This window comes from Microplitis mediator, chromosome 3 (assembly GCF_029852145.1).
Source record: "Microplitis mediator isolate UGA2020A chromosome 3, iyMicMedi2.1, whole genome shotgun sequence".
NCBI lineage: Eukaryota > Metazoa > Arthropoda > Insecta > Hymenoptera > Braconidae > Microplitis > Microplitis mediator.
In genome coordinates this window covers 12,252,046-12,273,930 of record NC_079971.1, presented here as the reverse complement: position 1 = coordinate 12,273,930, position 21,885 = coordinate 12,252,046, and the positions used below count along the sequence as shown (strand labels likewise).

Genomic DNA, 21,885 nt, shown 5'->3' with positions numbered 1-21,885 from the left:
TGTAATAAGTAGGCAATACATATACAGACACATATGCACACCACCAACACCACCAACTATAAACCGTCACTAAAATATGTTTACACTACCACCCCCTGCTACTTAGACACTCACACACACGGACACACACACACACGCGCACACACACACACACACACACTACCAGCATCTTATTTTTCTTTTACCGATACACACCCATAGGCACAGCTTATTTTATTTTGATTTCTTCGTTTTAAGTAGTCAAATTTATAGGTCGTTTGAATGTGACTTGCATACTTTGAAAGCACATAAAAAGCCCATAATTTTACAGCGATCACATTAGTCTTTACCGATACACGTACTGATTAAATCAGTACGGCTATGTTGAATTTATTTCAGCTAACACAATTATCATTAAAAAAAAAAATTAGGGTGGGATAATTGTTTTATGTACTCATACGTGGAGCACATAAAGAGCACATAATTTTAGTCTAGGCACATTGTCTATTTTTATATTAAAGTCCAGCAAAACGTGAATGGCTGTTGCAGCTTAATATCGAGCTGGCATAACTTAAAAAAAAAAAAAAAAATAATCGAGCCCAAAAATCAAAATTGGTGGCATTGTGAAGCACATAAAAAGCACGTAATTCTATATAATTTTCATAGGATTGTGCCCATTCGGCTGTGCCAGCTATATAGAGGTGATTTTTAACGGTGCTTACTATTATTAAAACTTTCAGCAGTTTAATCATGAATATATTACGAGAAATATCCTTCAATTTTGGCTGCTAAATAGCATTTTTCTTTTTTTTATATATGAGCACTATAGATTGATTATTTTTCGAATGAGCAAGTGAGTTTGGCACGTTTGGATTTTCCAACTTCTAATGTCTGTAATAATATTTTTTAAGAGTAATAATATAAAGCAGGAGACCTGCTACTCTTTATGGTTTTGATTAGGGTGCAACTTAAAGTCTTATCGTCTTTTAAAACCGGATATTCATCAGTCAGGGTCGTTGTAAATCAAATTTGTCAGACAGGCATTAGAAATGATAATTTCAATAGGTAATTGCGTGGAGTACACTGCAAGCCTTTTTTTTCATGGAATGATTTAAGCTTTTTTGAGCATCCAATGTAGACAATAGAATGGCATTAAATTATTTTATTTGGTGGTTGAACAGTGTGCAATCATTTTTTGCAGGCAATTATTTTTAATCAACAGTTGGTACTTGATTTTGGTATGCAGCTTAACGGAACGAAGTTAAATAGTAGAAACTTAATTTTTTAGGACATGGATCATACCAAAAGAACTCATTAGCTTCAATATGATTGGAAAATATCCACTTAATGTACCAAAAAAAAAAAAAAAATCTGTACTAGGAACTGATGGTTTTTTCCCTCAATGTAATTATAGATTATGGCAAAATGCATCCGAAATTCCTCCATGAGAAGTAAGGCGATAATTACCTCCTAACAAAATCCACTGAATCGTGAGTGGCTCAAGCACCTGCATTTTGCACAAACGATCTTACTTATTTTTTACCATAGATGTAGCAATATACTTAAAATAAATTATTGATATTTAAGCATTCTGCATTTACAATTCAACAATGAATATACACGTACCTACAGTTATTTGACGATAGCTATCATATTTGTCAGTTACCTTCAATAATAAACATATATATATATATATATATATATATATATATATATATATATCTCTGTTTTTTGAGTTGATATACTGAACGGTTATACCGACCTTTCTTGAAAAATGAACATCGATTAAGATTTGCTTCAGGAGTATTAATTATTAATTCATTAACAAAAGATTAAAAGTAACATTTATTATCAGTATGAAGAACTGAAACTTACAGTAGAATATAATAGATCATATATAAAAATGTATGTAGCAAATCAGTTAATCTCTCACCATTATTAATAATTATTCAATATCAAAGGACTGTTTCAATCTCTGTTACTTCTGGCCGTAACGTTTCATCCAGAACCCTGATCATAAATATATATGGTCTATTAAAACGCACCGGTTAACATTTATTCCATATTTATTTCATTATAATTACTTATAAATTCCACTTGCTAAAAATTTATCTGCATATTTTGTGCTTGCTATTAAACTTCTTGCAATAACTGAAGCTTGTGAGATTCCTTTTTCTTCGTAGTATCTAAAAAACAACGAAAATTATATAATAAGCTTATTTTTATAGTTAAGTTAAAAAAATAACTTTCGCATAACTTTATGTGAAGTATAAAATTCATTTTAAGATTATAATCATCGAATTTATTCGTTCTTAAATCATTTCAGTGGCTAAAGACAGCGCTAAAACTTTGACTTCCTGTTAAATCGTGATTTGATACTGAGACTTACTCATTGCTTGTTACTAATAAAGTTTCAGAACTTTCTGAGAATACATCAGTTCAGCAGTAGTAATGTCAGTTTAAGATCTAAGGTGATATTGATTGGGTCCCGTAAAGTATATTTTATTAATGAAAAATTAAATGTTGATTACATAAAATAATTAACTTTATCGACGAATTATGTTGAGTCGGGTGATCACTAATTAAGGGATTGAATTTATTTAATATTAGAACCTAACTCCGCAGCTGTGTGGTCCAGCCACGATAAAAAAGTGTCAAACTCAACTTTGAGATTTTATTTCTCTCTTATTTGCTATTTTGCCGACGATAATAAGAAAATGTGCAGTTTAACTCTCAATGGCACTCGTAGAACTTCTGAGTTCAACAAACACTTTATCAATGCGTATCAAATTTATTTCGTATTGTTTGTGTAAATGGATAAACTCTATAAACAGAGAATTATTAACTGATTCAAAATTAGTAGAAATTAAAGTAAAAAAAAATTTTGCAATTAGTATCGCAAAAACTTTTCATTTCATTTAACATTAAAAAGTTGTAAAAATAAAAAGAACAGAAAAAATGAATTGAATAGATCTCAATTCTTAACAATATTATTTACAAGAAAAGTAGAGAAAAGAAAATTCCTACCTAAAAAAGCTAATTTCTCAAATTAAGTTCTAATTAACACTAATATACGTTAGAACTCTTTTTTGTTCCTGCGCATATGCCACCAACAAAAAATTTGACAATGGAAAATAGCAGAAACATGACGGAAACGATGATATTAATAGTGATATAAGTGGTGCAAGATTTGAATAGCGAGCTGTGAGAGACGATGATGTGATTTTTAATTGATAAGTTATGACTGAACCTGTATTTTAGAATCGACCCGACAATGTATAGATCGATCAGTTGCAAATTTCGTCAATCAGACGAATAATCTGACAAGTTGAGAACAATCTTGCAAATCAAAAAGAAGTTTTTTTTTTCATAAGTTAACAATTATTTTAAAAATAAACTCGACACGTCAAGTTATTTATCTGATTTGCAAAATTTGCAGTCAATGATATATATTTTCGTGACGAGTTTAAAAGAAAATTGTTGATTTATTTTTAATAAAAAGTAATTTATTGAAATGTAAAATCATTCCCAACACGTCAAGTTATCGGATTGGCGACATCTTAAGAATACGATTATGAACGATATTCTATTACAGGAAAAAAATTATTTGAAAGATTAAATTCGAAAAACGTTAAAACGAAAAAAAAAAATTGTTCGAAAAATTGTTAATATTCATAGTTTAATGTAGATTTACTTACTTTAAGTATGAAAACGATCTTTTTAGACCACAAAAGTTCCGAGAAAAATTAAATTCAATGAGTTTTATTCATAGTAAAATGCTTTCGTAAGTTTTTAATAATAAATATAATAGAGTAAGAGCCCAGTGCCCCCAGAAGTTACTTATTTTCTAAAGTACAAAATGTGGAGCTCCAAGAAGTGTTCATATGTGGATTGAATCCCAGCATACCTGTTGAGTTGGCAAGACGGCCAATTCTCAGGTACAGGGTGAAAAAAAGGTAACTAAAAATAGGGCTAGCTTTACTTCAATTCTAATGGTTGATTTTTATGCATGTTCCATAAAATATAATAACGAAATGATATTGAACATTGTCAGACACTTTCCGTCGACCATAACTTCCGCCAGATGCTTTAAAGCTTCCAAAAAAATATCGCGACTTTATTTATATTCTAACGTCTGGTTTTCATGTATGTTTTTTAAAGGACTATTTTAGACATATATCTGTTCAGCCAAACCAACCATAAAGACCAAACATCTCCAAGACACCAAAAATATTCAGCTGTGAGTATGAGCGCGACAGTACTATGTTCGTGCTTTGGAGCTAGTGAGATATCTATGCGAAGTGATTTCTCATTTTTAAACTCACAGTCCGCCACAGTCTACTATGTATGTGCAATAAGGAGATTGTCATGACGCTAACAACGATGACCAGGACGATTAAGAGACAAGCCTTGGAAAAATTAAATCCATTTTTCTATGTATGGGGCATTCCACGACAAATCGGACGGTTTCGAAAATTGTTATTTTTGATTTTCTTAATTTCTTGGTATTTTTTAGTACGCCTCAAAAGAGGATCCCTGGTAAATTTTGAGAATTTTTGGATCAATAGTTCAAAAAATATCGAAATTAAAAAAAAAACCGCTCTTTTTATCCTCGTACAAGTCTCAAACCTGGAACCAAAAATATTATACAAAAAAATTTAATTAATCCTGAAAAAATTTGATTATCTCCGCTTCATATTATACTCAGTATGATGAAACAGTTTGTTGAGGCATTGGATAAAGAAATGATAGTTTTAAATACTTGAGTAGAAGATTTCCAAGATATTTAGATGCTAAAATAAATGAAGTAGTGTTCGATGGACCACTACTAGATCTTTGGTAACCGATAATAAATTTGATGTAACACTGAATACTATTGAATTAAAAGCTTGGCTGGCGTTTAAAGATGTTGTCAACAATATTTTAGGAAATCACAAACACCCTGACTATCAAAAAATTGTGGCACATTGATTAGTATACAAAATTGGGGTATAAGATGAGTATAAAGTCCACTTTTAGTTAGATTTTTTTTTAAATCTAAGTATTGTATTTGTCCTCATGGTCGATTTTTAAGGAATTTTGTCATATCTTATCGTAAGATTGAGTAGAGTTCAAAAATACCATTCGTTGAAAAATTTATATGTGTATTAGTCTGTTTAAAAAAAAAACGACTAATTTTTTACTTTTTCATTATATCGAAAATATTGTTGAAAACAAGGAAAAAAAAATTGTGACAGTTTGAGCTCTTTATATAAAAATTAACAACGCCCGCATGGCAATTTTCAATTTCCCCTTTAAATAACATGGGGAAATTTTCTTTTAAACTTGGGAACTTTATTACTCATCAGCGAATCAGTGTTTCGGGAAAAAAATGACTACTATGGTTGAAAATTAAACGTTCTACAAATAACGTTTCTTATCATTTTTCGAAAAATTTAAATTTTCAAAAGTTATTCAAGGTCAAAGTTAGATTCATAGTATATTCTTTTATTAACAAAAAAACACTTAGCAACCATAGTGAACTCAGTAAAATTTTATAAGAGTTCATTTAATATTGTAGTTAATTCTCGTCATTGAGTTATTAAATTAGATGGAGGGATTTTTATATTAATTTTTTCAAAAATCTACATTCCATTCTGGCAGCTAGATGGCATTTTTTACATTTACATGTGGATATTTTCCCTGATAATCTTGGTGATTATAGTAGAGGACAGGAAGAAAGGTTTCATGAAGACATGAAAACTATGGAAACAAGGTACCAAGGTCAACGGGATGTGAATATGATGGCTGATTACTGCTGGTCAATAGAACATGATGTTATTAATGATTCTTATGGAAAAATTACACCCCAACGTAATTTTATCGCTAAACGTAAAAGATGTCACTTAAAATAGCCCTGTAGCAATTATTGTACTTGATATTTTCTTTGTAAGTTCTCAAATATATTAATTTATAATATAATAATTGATTTTTTCTTAAAATTTTAAAATAAAAGTTTTTTTTATTTTTGTAGAAAAAGCTGATGTGATAGAGTAAGTATGCAGGTGTTTTTGTGTTCAAAATACTATACAGTACACTCTGGTTATCAATTATGTTTCCGTCTATACTTTTACATACAGAAAGAAATATAATTGACGTGAGAGTGAGTAGAGCGTCCGATGTAACTTATAACCACAGTCTACGGCATTAGTGATATTTTTCACTTAAATCACAACAACGTTCAAAAAGTATTCATTTGTCGGCCAGTGTCATTTATTTCTCGTAGTGATTAGGATCCTATGAAACTCATTCCAGTCACTACATATATATATTAGGGTGCTTCATTTCGTTGCAAAATTTTTTTTTTTTAAGTGCATGTAGAAAAAATCATAGTTCAACACAAAAAAAAAAAATTTCGCGCAAGAAAAAAAATCCTATGCCGATTACAGACCTAGCTCATTGAAAAATTCGATTTTCCCGTTAAAATAACACGGGAAAATTTTTTTTTTTTAGCTTTAAGTGTTGTTAACTCATCAAACAAATCAATATACCGAATAGACTAATACATGTTTTCGTAAGAAATTGAACGCTCTACAAAAAAGGTCTCTTATCATTTTTCGATAAATCCATCTGTTCAAAAGTTATTGGAGCTCGAAGTAAAGTTGGAGATGTTTTTACTTTTCCGGCGAAACTATCAGACTTATCACAAAATGTTGTAGGATCTTTTTGTTGACAATTTTATTTTCTACAACTTATTGTAAGTTAAGTTTTTTCAAATTCCGCATCGTTTTCTAGTTATTTTCATTTTAATGTCGAGCTTTTGAAATCGATCAGAACCACTTTTTTAAGAGTGTTATATATATATATATATATATATATATATATATATATATATATATATATATATATATATATATATATATATATATATATATATTAGGGTGTGTCAAAAAAAAATGATTTTTTTTTCTTTAAGTCTCATAGTCTCAAAAGTTTCTTTGGGACCTAAAAAAAATCCTCCTTAATAATCAACTCAACGTCTCAAAAATTGAGCTGGCGGTTTACAAATTCATTTTCCCATTTAAAATACACGTAAAAAAATTATTTTTTAGTTTTTCGAGGAAAAATCAATGAAACAAATTTTTTTTTCCGATTTTGAGTCTTATACCCTTATAGGAAATCAAATTCCCTACAAAAATGTCCCTGCTCATGCTCGTAATTATAATACAAAAAAAGTTACAAGCCTCTAAAGCTCGAAAAAAAAAAGATTTTTTGTTACTGTTCCGATGTGGGATCGTACGCCGCCGTTCGAGCTCGGGTAGTGATTGTCACGTGCTCCAATATGGCGTTGCCGCCTATATAAGCACGTGCAACCAGTACTCAGTGCTTTTTACTTGTAGCGGAGTTTCAGTATATACTACTCGCTATTTACTTCTTGCACTAGTGGAGTGGCTTTTTATACTTCCTGCTTTTGCCTTAAATACTACTCGCAGTACAAATCATAGTAGCTATTTGTCGTACGTGCTTTTACTGCCACCGTATCAGATTCCGCGTTAATTGATGTTATAATTGGTTACAGTTAGTTAACCAGGTCGATTAACCAGTATAATTACACCGGCACACAAAAAAAAATAATTTGCCTGAAAATTGACGACAACTTTTTTTTAGTCAACTTTTAAAGTGAGTTCGCATTCTACTTCGAGGTGTAAATTTACGTCAAATTCAACAGCAAGTTGCATACAAATTGTCATCAAATATGGAAAAGTCCGAAGTTGACAGAACCTTCAAAATATTTATATGTATATGTATATCCTTATGCATATCCTAATAGCCACTTTAGCTTGAAATTACCAGTAATTTGATATTAAAATTGCCTGAAATTCGCTGCCTGAATTTGTCGACAATTTGACAGCAAAAGTTAGAAAGAAAAATTTGCGGTTAATTTTTCCTCAATTTAAAGGTAAATTTTTACCATAAAAAAAAAGTCAGTAATATTTATTCTTACCATTACAGAATGTAAGCAAATTCATACATAAAATAAATTGATGTAAAAATATGCCTGGAAATTGACGAAAAATTTTTTCTAGTCAACTTTTGAAGTGAATTTGCATTCTAATTCGGGCTGGAAATTTACGTCAAATTGTACAGCAGGTTGTATATAAGTCGTCGTCAAAAACGAAAACGTCCGAAGTTGACGGACATTTGACGAAAAATTCAAGGACACTTTTGTAAGTAAACTTTTGTCAAAGCAAACTGTGCTACATGGAGATTTCAGAAGTCCCCATCCTGTGCTATAAAGGAAGTTTCCTCATGTTATGTCCTCAGTGGTCTCAAGTGCCTCCACCTATTAATTAATTAGTGAACTTGAAAAACATAAATAGGCGTGCATTTAACTTCCATTTGAAATTTACATATTAAGATCTTACAACATTTATTGCATCTTATCAATAATTAGTCGATAGTTTAAATAATAAATCAATGTATTACATACTTATTAAATTATCTGTTTAGATTATAAGAAAGTTGAAATAAATAGATAAATAAATCATTATATTGTATTCGGAAAAATATAAACCTAGTTTGAGTGGTTTTGGAATGTTTCCTGTCACCCGATACCTAAAACCTAAATTACACGCATAAAAATCATGAGTAGACCCTTTTTGTAGTTTAAATCCATTGAGATTCTGAAAAAATGCATTCCATTGGGTCAGAGAGGCGGGAGGATAAGTAGTTAGCACCATATGCTAGTTGTAATAGGTGCGGAAGGTGCTGAGAGGTCGAACTACTAAGCCATTTGATGCTTTAAATTACTGACAGAAAAGTCCGACGTTGTCTTATACAAATTAATTAATCAGGTTATGATATTTAGCAGCACAAAATTACTACAATTGTTAACAATTAATTTTATTGTTTCTACAAGATAATACTATAAACAATATAGGCTCACTCGACTTAAATTATAAATCGATTTCTAATAGTGTATGTTAAAATCATTAACAATCAACACGACAAAAAAAGACGAATCCTACCAAAAACAGATTCTCTGTATAAAATTGCGCCAAGTACACGTTTAAAATTTTTTACAATTAAGAAAAGATTCTTTTCACATGAAAAAATAAATCAAATCGAAAAAATACCAAGTACCTAATATAATTCAAAATCATGAAAAACATTTTCATAGAATTGAAAAAAAAATTGAGAAAAAAAAATTTCAATGTACTTGGTGTGCCTATAAACTCGATAAAAAAGAACATTCAATTTTATTAGAAAATAATTTATATGCGAAATCAATTCTCGAAATTAATTTTGCTTGAATAAATTTAGTAATGTACACCAAGAACATTAAAATTTTTTTTCTCAATTTTTTTTTCAATTCTATGAAAACGTATTTCATGATTTTGAATTATATTAGGTACTTGGTATTTTTTCGATTTGATTTATTTTTTTATGTAAAAAGAATCTTTTCTTGATTGTAAAAAATTTTAAACGTGTACTGTTAAAGGCTGTTTAAAAGTTAATAAGCGTTTTTCATCTCTCAATCAATCCAATTCAACTTTTAAATCACTGGTATCATCTAATGGAGCTGGCGGTATAAAATTTCCATCAATGAATAGATTATCAGGGTTAGTTACACGACTGCAACCAACATATTTTATTGTTCTTGACATTCCTTTGATATGAACAACGCAGCCTGACGGATAAGTTTGACCTTAGCTTTTGTGGACTGTTACGGCTACTGCAGAAATTAACGGAAATTGCTTTCGTACAGCCATCGTTTTTCCTACTGCAATATCCGTAACTACGACTGGAAATATTGGAACGAGATTTGAATCTCTACTTAAATTATTTTCTTTAAACAGTTTCCCATAACGGCCTCGAGTTTCTCGTCCAATATTACTATCATCGAACTTTAACCAAAGTATTGTAATATTTTTTGAGACTTGATCTCTTGTTACATGCTTCAAAATACCAGTTGCTCCATTTACCAATCCATCGGATGTATTGATATTACGTGTAATCATCGATTTAGCACCTATTTTAGTTAAAATATTTGTAGGCAGCCCACCAGTTCTTAGTTGGTAAACCACAAAAAGATCTAAGAGTCTTTTGAACTGTTTCTTTACTTAGTTTTTTATTGTTTTGAATATGATTTTCAGCTATATGTTCAAATATTTCACCTGGCATGTTACGAATTTTGTTATCATTATATGCTTCAGCGTTTTTGTTCGTATAAAAGAGATGAATCGCATCGTGAGGAACATTAGGTAAATTGCATCTTGATTCGAAAAATTGTATATCACTAGCAGTCATTGTTCCCATAGAAAGATTATTCAAAGCATTAATGAAATTTACATTATCTTGACGCATAACTTGAGTTAATTCATAATATTCGAAATCAATCCAACTATCTGTTGCAAACAACAAACTATAGGTAGGGTCAGCAATATTTGGTTGGAAAGATTTACCTGGGTTTGCTTTATTCCATTCCAATTTTCTGTCTCTTAAGTAATGTTGTGCTGTATAATAGATTGGTTTATCCATCGCAGGTGGAAGTTGTTTCAAATCACCAACGAAAATAACTGATAAACCACCAAAAGGAGAGTTATTACCGGTAATTTGCTGAAGTCGAGTATCAATTTGATTTAAACGATTACGACTAATCATTGAAACTTCATCTATAATAACAAGTTTTACATGTCGCATTTCAAATTTTGAAGATACAACGACACTAGAACTTAAAGCTGGAATGTTTTCTCTTATATTATCAACAGGTAAATTAAAGCAACTATGAATAATTATACCTCCAATTAAGAATGCAGCTTTACCAGAAGGAGCAGCTAATATAACTTTAGCAGATTCAGTATCTGAGCAAGCAATTTGTTTGTTATAATAAGCGGAAACAGTTTCATACAAAAGTTTGATCAAAAAAGATTTTCCAGTTCCTGGTTGGCCACAAATAACTAATCGAATAGGTTTATCACATTTCTGAGCATGTAAGCAATGCATCACAATTTTAAGTTGCTGTTCATTTGCTTTTAAAAGTAATTCTAAAACATCGTTCTCTTTCATTACTTTGGGTACACTAATTTTATAGTCCTTTTCTTTTGCATTAGAATGATCAGTATTTGTTGGTTTCAGTAAATAAGTCAATAAACTCATCACCCTTGGGTTCTTTTTCAAAATTAAAGACATTAAGATCCTGTTCATCGTTATCGACATCATCTTCAACATTTTTAAAAATATCTTCAATGAAGTTTTCATCTACGTGGTAAATTAATGCTCGATTTTTTTCAATCAAATTTTTATTTTTATTGTACGATTCTCTTTTTACAACTAAGCTTAATCCTTCAATTTCAATTTTTCCACTACGAAACGGTAAGAATAAAAGTAATTGCTCTCGAATATAATTGTCTTCATCTTGATGCATATTATAGTTACTTATTATCATTTTTATCGTTATCACTATCGTAATCAATGTCACAATCGCTTTTTTGACTTTCTGAATCTTGGTCAATTTTTTTAACTTCCCGCTAAGAAAATCAACGATTTTCGAAAAATTGGGAAGTTATTGTTTTCACCCCGATTTGCAAAAATCGAAATTTCATCAGATGTCGACGTCTTAAGGTCCTAGGAAGCTATTCTGACTATTTTCAGAATGATGTCCGAGTGTCTGTATGTATGTATGTATGTGTGTGTGTGTGTGTGTGTGTGTGTGTGTGTGTGTGTGTGTGTGTGTGTGTGTGTGTGTATGTATGTGTGTGACCGGCTTATAACTTTTTAACTAATGAACCGATTTGGATGGTTAAGGCGGCGATCGAAAGAGCTTATTGGCCATCAACTTTTCTAAAAATTTCAGATCATTTAATCAAGTAGATTCGAAAATATTGGCAAATTACGGAAAAAAAATTTTTTTTTTTTTAGTTTTTTATTGATTTCTCAGAAACAACTTGAACGATCGACTTCAAAATCTAATCAGCTCTAGAACTCAATAAAACACGTCGAATGCCGCCTCAACTATCAAAATCGGTTCATTCGTTCGTGAGACATCGTGGGCAAAAGAAATGCCAAAAAACGGTTTTTTGCGAATATCTTTGAAATGTCTCAACCAAACAATTTCAAAATTTGATCAGCTTTAGAACTCGATAAAACACGTCGAATGCCGCCTTAACTATCAAAATCGGTTCATTCGTTCGTGAGACATCGTGGGCAAAAGAAATGCCAAAAAAATGGTTCTTTGCGAATATCTTTGAAACGTCTCAACCAAACAATTTCAAAATTTGATCAGCTTTAGAACTCAATAAAACACGTCGATCGCCGCCTGAACCATCGAAATCGGTCAATTCGTTCGTAAGATATCATGGGAGAAAGAAATGCTAAAAAGGGTTTTTTTCGAAAAGAATGAGATACAATAGTATTTTCGAGCTCGAAGAGCTCGAAAATGTACTCACAACAATGTTTTCGAGCTCAAGGAGCTCAAAAACAGCGGGAAGTTCTGGGGATGGCCCGCAGGGTCAACCGATAGACAGATTTTTTGTTCTAGTTTTTGCTTTAAGTTGATTTGGCTTGTTGAATCCTGTTGCAAAATCAGCTAAGCATATAGCTTCGTATTGTTTATCACGTTTAGAGTATTTATCAATTGTGTTATCTTGATAAATATCTGTGGAATGAGGCGCCAGTTTTGCTAATTCTTTGTTTCGTTTAACCACTCGGCTTCTTTCTTCTATTGGAAAAGTAGGAACAAATACTCCAACCCGGCTTGATTTAAAAAATGGTAAATGAAGCACAATACAAGCAGCTTCCTGGGCTTGAGTTAATGAACGCATTCCCAAATTTTTTTACTTTTTCTAGATTAGTAAAATCTTCACGTGCGAATTGTTCAATCAAAGTTCTGAAAAACTTCGCCATATCTTTATCAACTTTCACAACATAATCAGTTAAATACTTAACACACGCATGCGGATCACTAATAAATTGAATATCCATGTTAGATTTCAATAAGTTTAAAATATCTGGATTGTATGCGTTTACAAAAATATCATTACTTTGACGTTTTAAAAATACCCGAGTGGACTTGAGAGGATTCCAGCAGCTTTTATATATTCAATTTCTGACATTTCAAGTTCTTTTAACATTTGTAAGAATGGAATTTCACGTGGAGTTTTTGTTAATTCATCAAGATAATCCTTAACTCTTTTAAAATTCAATTTAACTTGCACGTTTCGCTCTTCTGTAGGTAGTTTAGTTAAGATTTTTGTTTCAGACATAGGCCATAATGGATAGTGAAATCGGCACGTTTTTAGATTTTTCATACCTTTATGACACGTAAAAGTATGCCTATGCTGCTGATATTCCATAACGTATGGATTGTCTTTCTTTAATTGACATGTGATAAATTGGTCGATAAAGTCAACGCATGTCTGTTCAGATGTACTATTATCTGGGTTGTATTCCGGTGCATTGTTCAATTGTGCTACAATGTGAAAATGCAACACGCCCTTCTCTTGAACTTCTAATTTTTTCAAGGAATCTACGACATGATATTCTTCAAAAGGGCCATATTCTTTTTTTTCTAAACAACTCAATATTGCCCTAAAATAGTGATGAATGTAGCGTGCACAAGTGACTGGATTGTTTCGTATCAAAAATGCTTTATCATCAATCTCAAGTTGAAGTACATCGAACAAACTATTATTTTTGTTGCATTGTTCTTCATAGAGTTGCTTTAATAAATATGGGTCATCATTAATTGAAATCAAAAATGTATAAAATAAGTTAAACCAAGGCCTTTGAGCCATAAAAGCAATCATAAATTTTCTTTTATCTTCTGAATAAGCAGGGGAGCCTACAACAGGTGCTAAAAATTTGTATGCTTGATTGTTATTAATTAACTCATCGACTATATTACCCTGTAAAACATCTTTTGCAGCTACAGATTCATTTTTTAATCCTCTTCGGGTAATAAAGTTCATTGAATCCCTAGTTCGTTTCTGTACACTCATTTGACCAAGCTGCAGAACAAAGGTGGGATCTTGACGACAACGTGAATCTTTATGAGTAAGCCAAAGTTTGTGTCTTTCATTAATCGTTAAAGTCTTCATTTCATCAAAAGATTCCCCTCCAAAAATATGTAGATTGCATAATATTTTATAATGTGGAATATTGTATATTGGAATTGGAATCTTATTTTCACCTGGTGCAATAATCCGTGTATGTTTAGCTGCTTCACGATTCCGATCAATGATCAATACGTCATCTCGATCAAAATTTCCATTATCTTCATCAACATCCTCATTTTCAAAAAATTTATCAAACAATTCATTTTCAGGATCCAAAAGATACTTCTTATCATTTTGGTCGACGATAAAAGGGAGCTTCTCTTGAGAATATTGTGAAAAAAACTCGTCATTTTCTTGGATACTATATTCTTTATATAATGTAGAATTTTGTAAATATTTCCAAGACTTTCTTACGTTATCAACCATGATAGATTCAGCCATATAACTATTTTTATATTCTTTTTTACGGTTAATCTTGATTTGGACAACTTGAGCATCCTCGGGATGCCGAGGTAGACATTTCATCATTTCTCCTATATCTACTTAAACATTAACAATATTACCTTTAAGAGATAATTGTGGATTTATTGTGAATTGTTGGAGAGGTATGATTTGTAAAAATGGTAACAAAGGAGACACTAATCTAACTTCAAGTGGACTTAAGGGGGGGGGGGTAGGGTTTTAAAGGCAAAAAAAAGCATATTTTTGTGATTTTTTTCCGGCGAGATGAGTAATATAAGTTCATTAAACTTAATCACATATTATTGTACAACTTTTAAAGAATATCAGAAAAAATTTTCAACGAAAAATATTGATTAATAAGCTTGTGACGTTGAATCTCCGGAGGTGCCTCGAAAAAAGTCGTTTTGCGGTGAACATCATAACTCGTTACCGGATCATCGGAAAAAAAAAATTGATATGCATTTTAAAGTTAATGTGGTTCTCGAGGTAACCACGAAGAGTTTTTTTTTTTTCGATTTTTTGCAGCACTTGAAAGTGAAAAACGCGATTTTAGCTCAAAAAATCGCGGTTAATTTGTTATTAAAAAATAGAAAAAAATTAAAAACAAAAAAAAACTCTTCGTAGTTACCTGTTGATTTATGTGAAGAAGTAATGTTCAAATTTTCAAAGGGATCGGTTCAGTACATTTCGAGTTATGATGTTCACGGACTTTAAAAATAACGTTTTCGGGAAAATTTATTCAAAGTTTTTTATTCGTGAAAATTTGAAATAAACTATCAATCAAAGAATATGAATTTTTATACTTATATTGAGTCACCAGTTTACATCCTTTGAAAGACACACAGTCAGAGAAAGGGATTCGGAAGAACAAAGAAAATTGCAGCTGATTTCTACTAGGGGTATGTGGGGACAGGTCGGGCAGGTATAAGAATCAGATATACCGGCCGGTCATTTGAAACGCTGTAACTCCGTTAGTTTTACTTGGATTGATTTAAAATTTGTACACAATATTCTTGACATTGTTCATTCAGAAAAAAAATTAAAAAAAAAATTTTTTTTAAATAATTTAAAAACCCTACCCCCCCCCCCCTTAACCGTTTCAAATAATTTGGAATTTCTGTGAAGGATAGATTTTTTGTAACAGTTCGTTTAGGGATTTCACCGTTCCTAAGATTACCCCAACATGAATCACAAAGAAATTCAGATAGCTTAAAATTATACACATGGTTATCAAGAGTTTTTTGTGTAATTAGATCTTTTTTATAACTCGTTAATTTATTTATACTATCATATAATTTTCGCATGCAGCATGTACAGATCTCAGGTGTTTTGCGTTATTTCGTTAAAACTTTAAGATATAATGCTGCAGATTTATTACCACTCTATACTTGTTTTCTGAGATTATCTGAGTAACTAATGCTATGTCTATACAAGTCATTTATACACTGCTTTCGCTGCATTTCTTTCTGAAGCTGACGTAACTTCGGTCCAGATTCTGCATCCAGTCGGGCTTTTTTTGGAGCATTGTTAACATTGTCACTGTGTATTTTTTTGTTTTTGTGAATCTTGAAGTTGTGTTCTTTTGGTTTCTCTGTCCTTATCACGTTCGATTTGGCGGTAATCACCATTATCTCGAAACTTGGATAGTTGATTGGCATTACGCTCACATTCAATCGAACGAAAGATTTCATCTTTATGCATTTCAGCTTTTCGCTGATTATTTTTTACAAGTTCTGTGATGCGATAGTCTTCATTTTCACAAGTTTTTTTTTTACTGCATTACAGATCGATTGCCGTCGTTTATAAACGGATTGCTTTTTTGTTTTAGGCATTTCATTATTTTTTATTTTTTGAGTTTACATTATTAGAAAGATCATGAAATATTGAATTCAAATTGAAATGTATGATACAATCAAAAAGAAAAACGATATATTATATAACAACAACGTTTAAACTTTATGCTTAAAGGAGGGAATTAATTACGGAGAAAATATGTATGGTTAATAAATTAATACGTTTATTGATTTTTTATAAAATAAAAAAATTAACAAATAGAAATAAATTTATTCTTTGCTTTTACATATTATACTGTAGTTTTTAAAATAAAAGTAAGTAAAAATAATATTTTTTGTTACATGAATTGAGTTTACTTAATATATCACAGTACAAAATGAGTAATACGTATCCAATAACTTTAAATACTCGATAAATTAAGTGTTGAGAATAGCAGATAGTTTATAAATTAACTGCTAAAAAGAGTAGATACTTAATGTATTGTTTGACGATAATAGCAGATACTTTATGTATTGCTTGTCAATAGTACCAGATATTTTATGAGTTAACTACTGAGAATAGCAGATACTTTAAGAATTAACTATTAAGGATAGCAAGCACTTTATAAAATAACTGCTGAGAATAGCGTGTGTAGCGGGTATGAATCTGCCTTGGAGATGGTGAAAACCAGACCTGGACGTTCTCCAAGATGTGATACCGTCTGCGTAGGGATGTCAAAAGATGGCCAGTTTTCTTTTGATTGACTGAGCCACTTAGGTCCCGTCCAATATAGCAAATGCTGTCTAGTTCAGCTGCTGTTAACCCTCTTGAAGCACAGTCAGCTGGGTTAAGTTTCCCAGGAACAAAATCCCAGTTGACACTTGGTAGCGATTCTTGAATCTTAGTAACTCTGTTGCGAATGTAGACTTTCCATCTAGCGGAGTTGTTTCGTATCCACGTTAAGGATACAGCGGAGTCTGTCCACAAGAAAATTGGTACATTTTCAAGTTTCAAGACATTCTTGACGTAGAGTACTAGTTGAGCGAGTAAGACAGCGGCATTGAGCTCCATCTTGGTATTGATATTGGTTTCAGTGGTGCAACTTGTGTTTTGGCACACACTAGTAAAATGATGGAGCTTCCAGTAGCGTCAGTAACCTTTAAGTAGACGACAGCAGCCATAGCAAGTTGAGACGCGTCAGAGAATCCATGTCATTCAATCGATACACCAGTTTTTACATGATTCCAGCGAGATATCTGAATCTTCGAGATCTGATGTAGTTCATCTCGAAACAAATTCCACTCTTGAAGAAGCAACGGTGATAGCGTAGCATCCCAATCGAAGTTCTGCAGCCATAGCTTCAGCATGAACATCTTGGCTCTTACGATGATCGGTGCCAAAAACCCAAGCGGGTCAAACAAGCGAGCAATTTCAAATAAAAATCGTGCGTTTAGTAGTTGGAGATGCTTCTGGTAGCAAATAGCCAAACTGGAATTTATCCTGTGTAGAATTCCAGGTTAATCCGAGCACTTTTACTGTAGTATCCCCAAGTTCTCGTGGTGTATCTTCTTGAGTTTCAACTAGAGCGACTTGAGAGAGTAATTCCGTTGAATTACTTACCCATTTTGCAAGTGGAAAGCATCCTGCAGCACACATATTTTTAGTTTCGGGAGCAACTTGAATTGCCTCAGCGAGTTCATCTGCGCCTCCATAAATGTCGTCAACGTAGCGTGCATTTGTCAGCGGTTCAACAGCCTTTGGAAATTTATTTCCTTCATCTTCAGCGAGTTGAAAAAGTGCTCTCCCAGTGAGATATGGAGCTGATGTTGTTCCATAAGTAACCGTAGCGAGTGCAAAAACTGTTGGGATGTCATCTTTGTCAAACCAGAGTATGCACTGTAGATGATAATCTTCTTTGTCAATTGCAATCTGACGAAACATTTTAGTTACGTCAGTAGCGAATAGATAGCGATGACAGCGAATGCGAATCAGTACATCACTGATGTCAACTTGAATCTTGGGGCCCACATGAAGTATCTCGTTGATTGATACGCCAGATGTTGTTTTTCATGACCCATTGAATACCACTCTGAGCTTGGTGGTAGTGCTCTGTTCTTTAAGTACTCCATGATGAGGCAACATGTAGCTGTTTGGTGGTAACTCCTTTAATTTTACTCTTCTCATGTGTCCCAAGTCTTCATATTCTTTCAAAAAGTCGTAGTATAACTTCTTGTAGATTGGATTATTATTCAAACGTTTGCGAAGACGTAGTAAAGCGTATTGTGCAGCTCGTAGCGAGTCACTCAGTTGACTTGGAGAAGATTTAAGCGGCAAGCGAACGACATATCGACCATCAGACTGTCTGTAGTGTGAATTGACAAAGTGTTGTTCACACTTTTCTTCATCTTCATTGTAGTGTATAGTGAATTCTGTCTGTGGTTCTTCTTGATACCAAAACTTGCTCAGCAAGTCTTGTAATTGATCATCAACAGTGACATGATGACCATAAGCTGTCAATTTTTAAGTAGCGGTGTCCACAGACCCATAGATAATCCAGCCAAGCGTCGTTGACTGAGCGATTGGGTCATTGTCATTACCCTTCCTGATTTTAGCGTTGATTATGTGTGCAGCTGGTGCTGCACCCAGAATGATGTCAATAGGTCGTGATGTTAAGAAGTCTGGATCAGCGAGTTGCAGACCTTTTATGTGCGGCCATTTCTTGTTAGTTGGCGTGAATGACGGTAAGTTCATCGTCAGTAGAGCAAGCACATGAGCTTGGATAGTAATAGAAGCGTTGTTGTGTAGCGAATGCAGCGTCATCTGGCATGACCCAAGTGAATGTCCAGCTGACACATTACCAATCCCTCGTAATGGTACAGCTGCCTTATTTAGCGGTATATCCATCTTCTTAATTAGCGAATACGTCACAAAGGATAACTCCGATCCTTGATCAATCAGTACACGGGCAGTACATGTACTTCCTGTTAGCGAATTCAACTTAACAATTGCGGTAGCGAGTAATACATTGAGCGAATGAGCTTGAGTCGGTACAACAGGTTCCTGTACCGATTTAGCGGAAGTCTCCTCATAAACGTGAGTGGACGTATGATGTGGCTTATGACAGTGGTGGCACCTGTCTTGGGTCTTGCAGTCAGCGAAGCGGTGGCGTCAGAAGCAGTTGTAGCAGAGCCGGTAGTGCTGTACTATCATTTTCCGGTTCTGTGGCAACGCCTGTTGGTAGCTTGGGCAGAACAGTACAAAATGCTTGAGCTTGCAGATTGGGCACAAGCCCGACTCACTCGTCTTTTCCTTCGGCGTGAAAGCGGTGTAACTAGCGCCCCCTCTCAAGGTCGATGCATTGGAGGGGGGAGCGGATTTACTGGATGCACTTCCGGTCTTGTTGGTAGTGGCAGATCGAGAGTAGGTCTTTGGTGATGGCGGTCTTTCGGTCACAGCTTTAGCCGGTGCTGAGGGTGTTCTTGCACCAACACCAGAATTTTCCCAAGCACGTACCTTGGCTTTCAGCATATCGTGCAACTGCTGATAGGTAGGGAATTCATTGGAGAGTCGCAGCGAGGCCATCCACTCCACTCAAAGATCTTCAGGTAAGCAGTGTACCGTTACCCGAATCAGAAATGGATCTGAGTCGTTAATTGGTACTCCCAAGGCAGCGATAGCGTCCAGCGACTTTTTTTTAGCGAGTAACAGATTGTCCAGTTCAGCAGCGGAGCGACTAGTTAGCGGTTGTCTGTACAGCAAATCATCGACGTGCATGTCGAGTAATCTGCGTGGATTGGTGTAGCGAGTATTCAACAGTTCCCAAGCAGATTGGAAAGCGTCATCCGTAACTTGTATATTAGCGATTAACGAAGCGGTCTCACTTTTAACTTGGGTTTTTAGGTAGTGCATTTTTTGTGACCCGGTTAGCGTATCTTCATTAATCACTAGCGAAGTGAACAGGTCCTTGAACGAATCCCATTCATCGTAATTGCCTTGGAAGGTTGGCAATTTCATCTGCGGCAAATTAGACTTATGTGCACCTCCGAAATACGCAGTTTGGTCATGATTGATGGCCTGAGCTTCTGGAACGGGCACTGGAGCGGGTTTAGCAGCGTTAATTCTCACTAGGAGTTCGGTGTACTCTTGACTAGCGGTACCAAACGCGTTACCTGTAATATAATACGGATTATCTTATTGGCCGGCTAGTAGCGGGTTCTCATGACGTTTTTACACGGTCATGAGCAATAAATTGCAAGTGTCGGGCCTATATAGCGAGTGACCCGGCACTATTCTGACCTTGAAGTCAGTAGCGAGCTCGGCAACTCCCGGAATAGCGAAAATGCACGAAGGACTTGAAATTAATCAAGCTCGTGACTGAACACCTGGTAAGCAGAATATTTTCTTTTCTTTTTAATATTTTTCTGACTTTAAACGAATAAAAAAAGCTAGAACAGGTTTTTAATGAAAAACGTAAGTACTTATTATTTCACTATTATTAATAATACTAATTCCATAGACGAGCTAATACTTTCAAACAAGAAAAATATGTTAACGATAATATGACGCTAATCATAAGTGTGTACGTCATTTGATGTTGATTAATGCAGTTAGTTCTTCGATAAGCCTTTTGGTTAACCCATCCAGCTGTTACTCGTAGACACTAGCGCCTTAGAATCTTAGGGCCAGTTTTTCAAACCAAGTTTATTTTTTCCCAGGTTTAAATTATCATTACTGGTTTATCTATATATTTATCGTATTCGAAGCAAAAGTGGTACAGATGTGGTCATTAATGGCCTGGTATACTAAAATTAGCATTATTATACTTTTGTATACCAGACATTAATGACCACATCTGTACATAAAGCGCCTCTACTGGTTAAATATGAAAAACAATAATTACTGTTTCTTAACGGCAATTAAATTTTTTTAATACGTTTGGAAGAACGGGAACCGAGAACTTTTTTCATGTTTCTGAGCGATAGCCTCTTAGATTACAAGTTGACAAAGGGGTACAGCCGGAATTTCACGTCAAGTATCGGCAAAAAAATTCTAGTTATTTTTTTAACACAAACTATCTTAAAGTGTTTTGTTAAATTCAAAGTAACTGCTGTTCTTCAGCTCATTACTTGTAATTTTTAAGAAAACACTTTCTATCAACTCTTCTATCTGAGTAGCCAGATTTGCTCAGCGGGTTCAATGCAGTCAATTTTACATTGACTTAAGGCTGGCAAACTTTTGAGTACAAGTCGACTGTCATAATTTGAAGGAAAATAGAAACATATGTTTGCCATCGACCCAAATAGCTAGGTTTGCTCAGCAAATGGTTAGTTTTCGTTTGCCATCCAATACCGAATATAGGTTTTGGATAAGATAAAACTCAGTTCAAGTTGTCTTCATTTTAAAAATAAACTACCCTAATTGCACAGTTTGCTTGAGCAAAAGTTTACTGCACAAAAGTTTCGTTAAATTTTTCGTCAAATTTTGGTCAACTTCGAATTTTTTCATTTATTACTACAATTTGTATGTAACTTGCTATTGAATTTGACGTAAATTTACTGCCCGAATTAGAATGCAAATTCACTTCAAAAGTTGACTAGAAATAAGTTGGCGTTAATTTTCAGGCAAATTTTATGTC

At 33.3% G+C, this 21,885-nt stretch overlaps 1 protein-coding gene across 7 annotated transcripts in view; it reads right to left on the bottom strand.

Moving 5' to 3' along the window:
* Positions 1–1,813: 1,813 nt before the first annotated feature.
* The window catches only part of LOC130665417 (glutamate receptor ionotropic, NMDA 2B), a 1,452,633-nt gene continuing 1,432,561 nt past the window's right edge, over positions 1,814–21,885 (bottom strand). For 5 of the 7 annotated variants that reach the window (XM_057465786.1, XM_057465780.1, XM_057465778.1 and 2 more), the window contains 2 exons: positions 2,064–2,165; positions 1,814–1,989 (listed from right to left, as the gene is read on the bottom strand). In XM_057465786.1, the coding sequence (XP_057321769.1) occupies positions 1,935–1,989; positions 2,064–2,165 (157 nt within the window). In that variant the 3' untranslated portion in view covers positions 1,814–1,934. Of the gene's footprint in view, positions 2,166–21,885 lie in introns of all 7 variants that reach the window. The other 2 variants (XM_057465785.1, XM_057465784.1) reach the window with 2 other exon arrangements.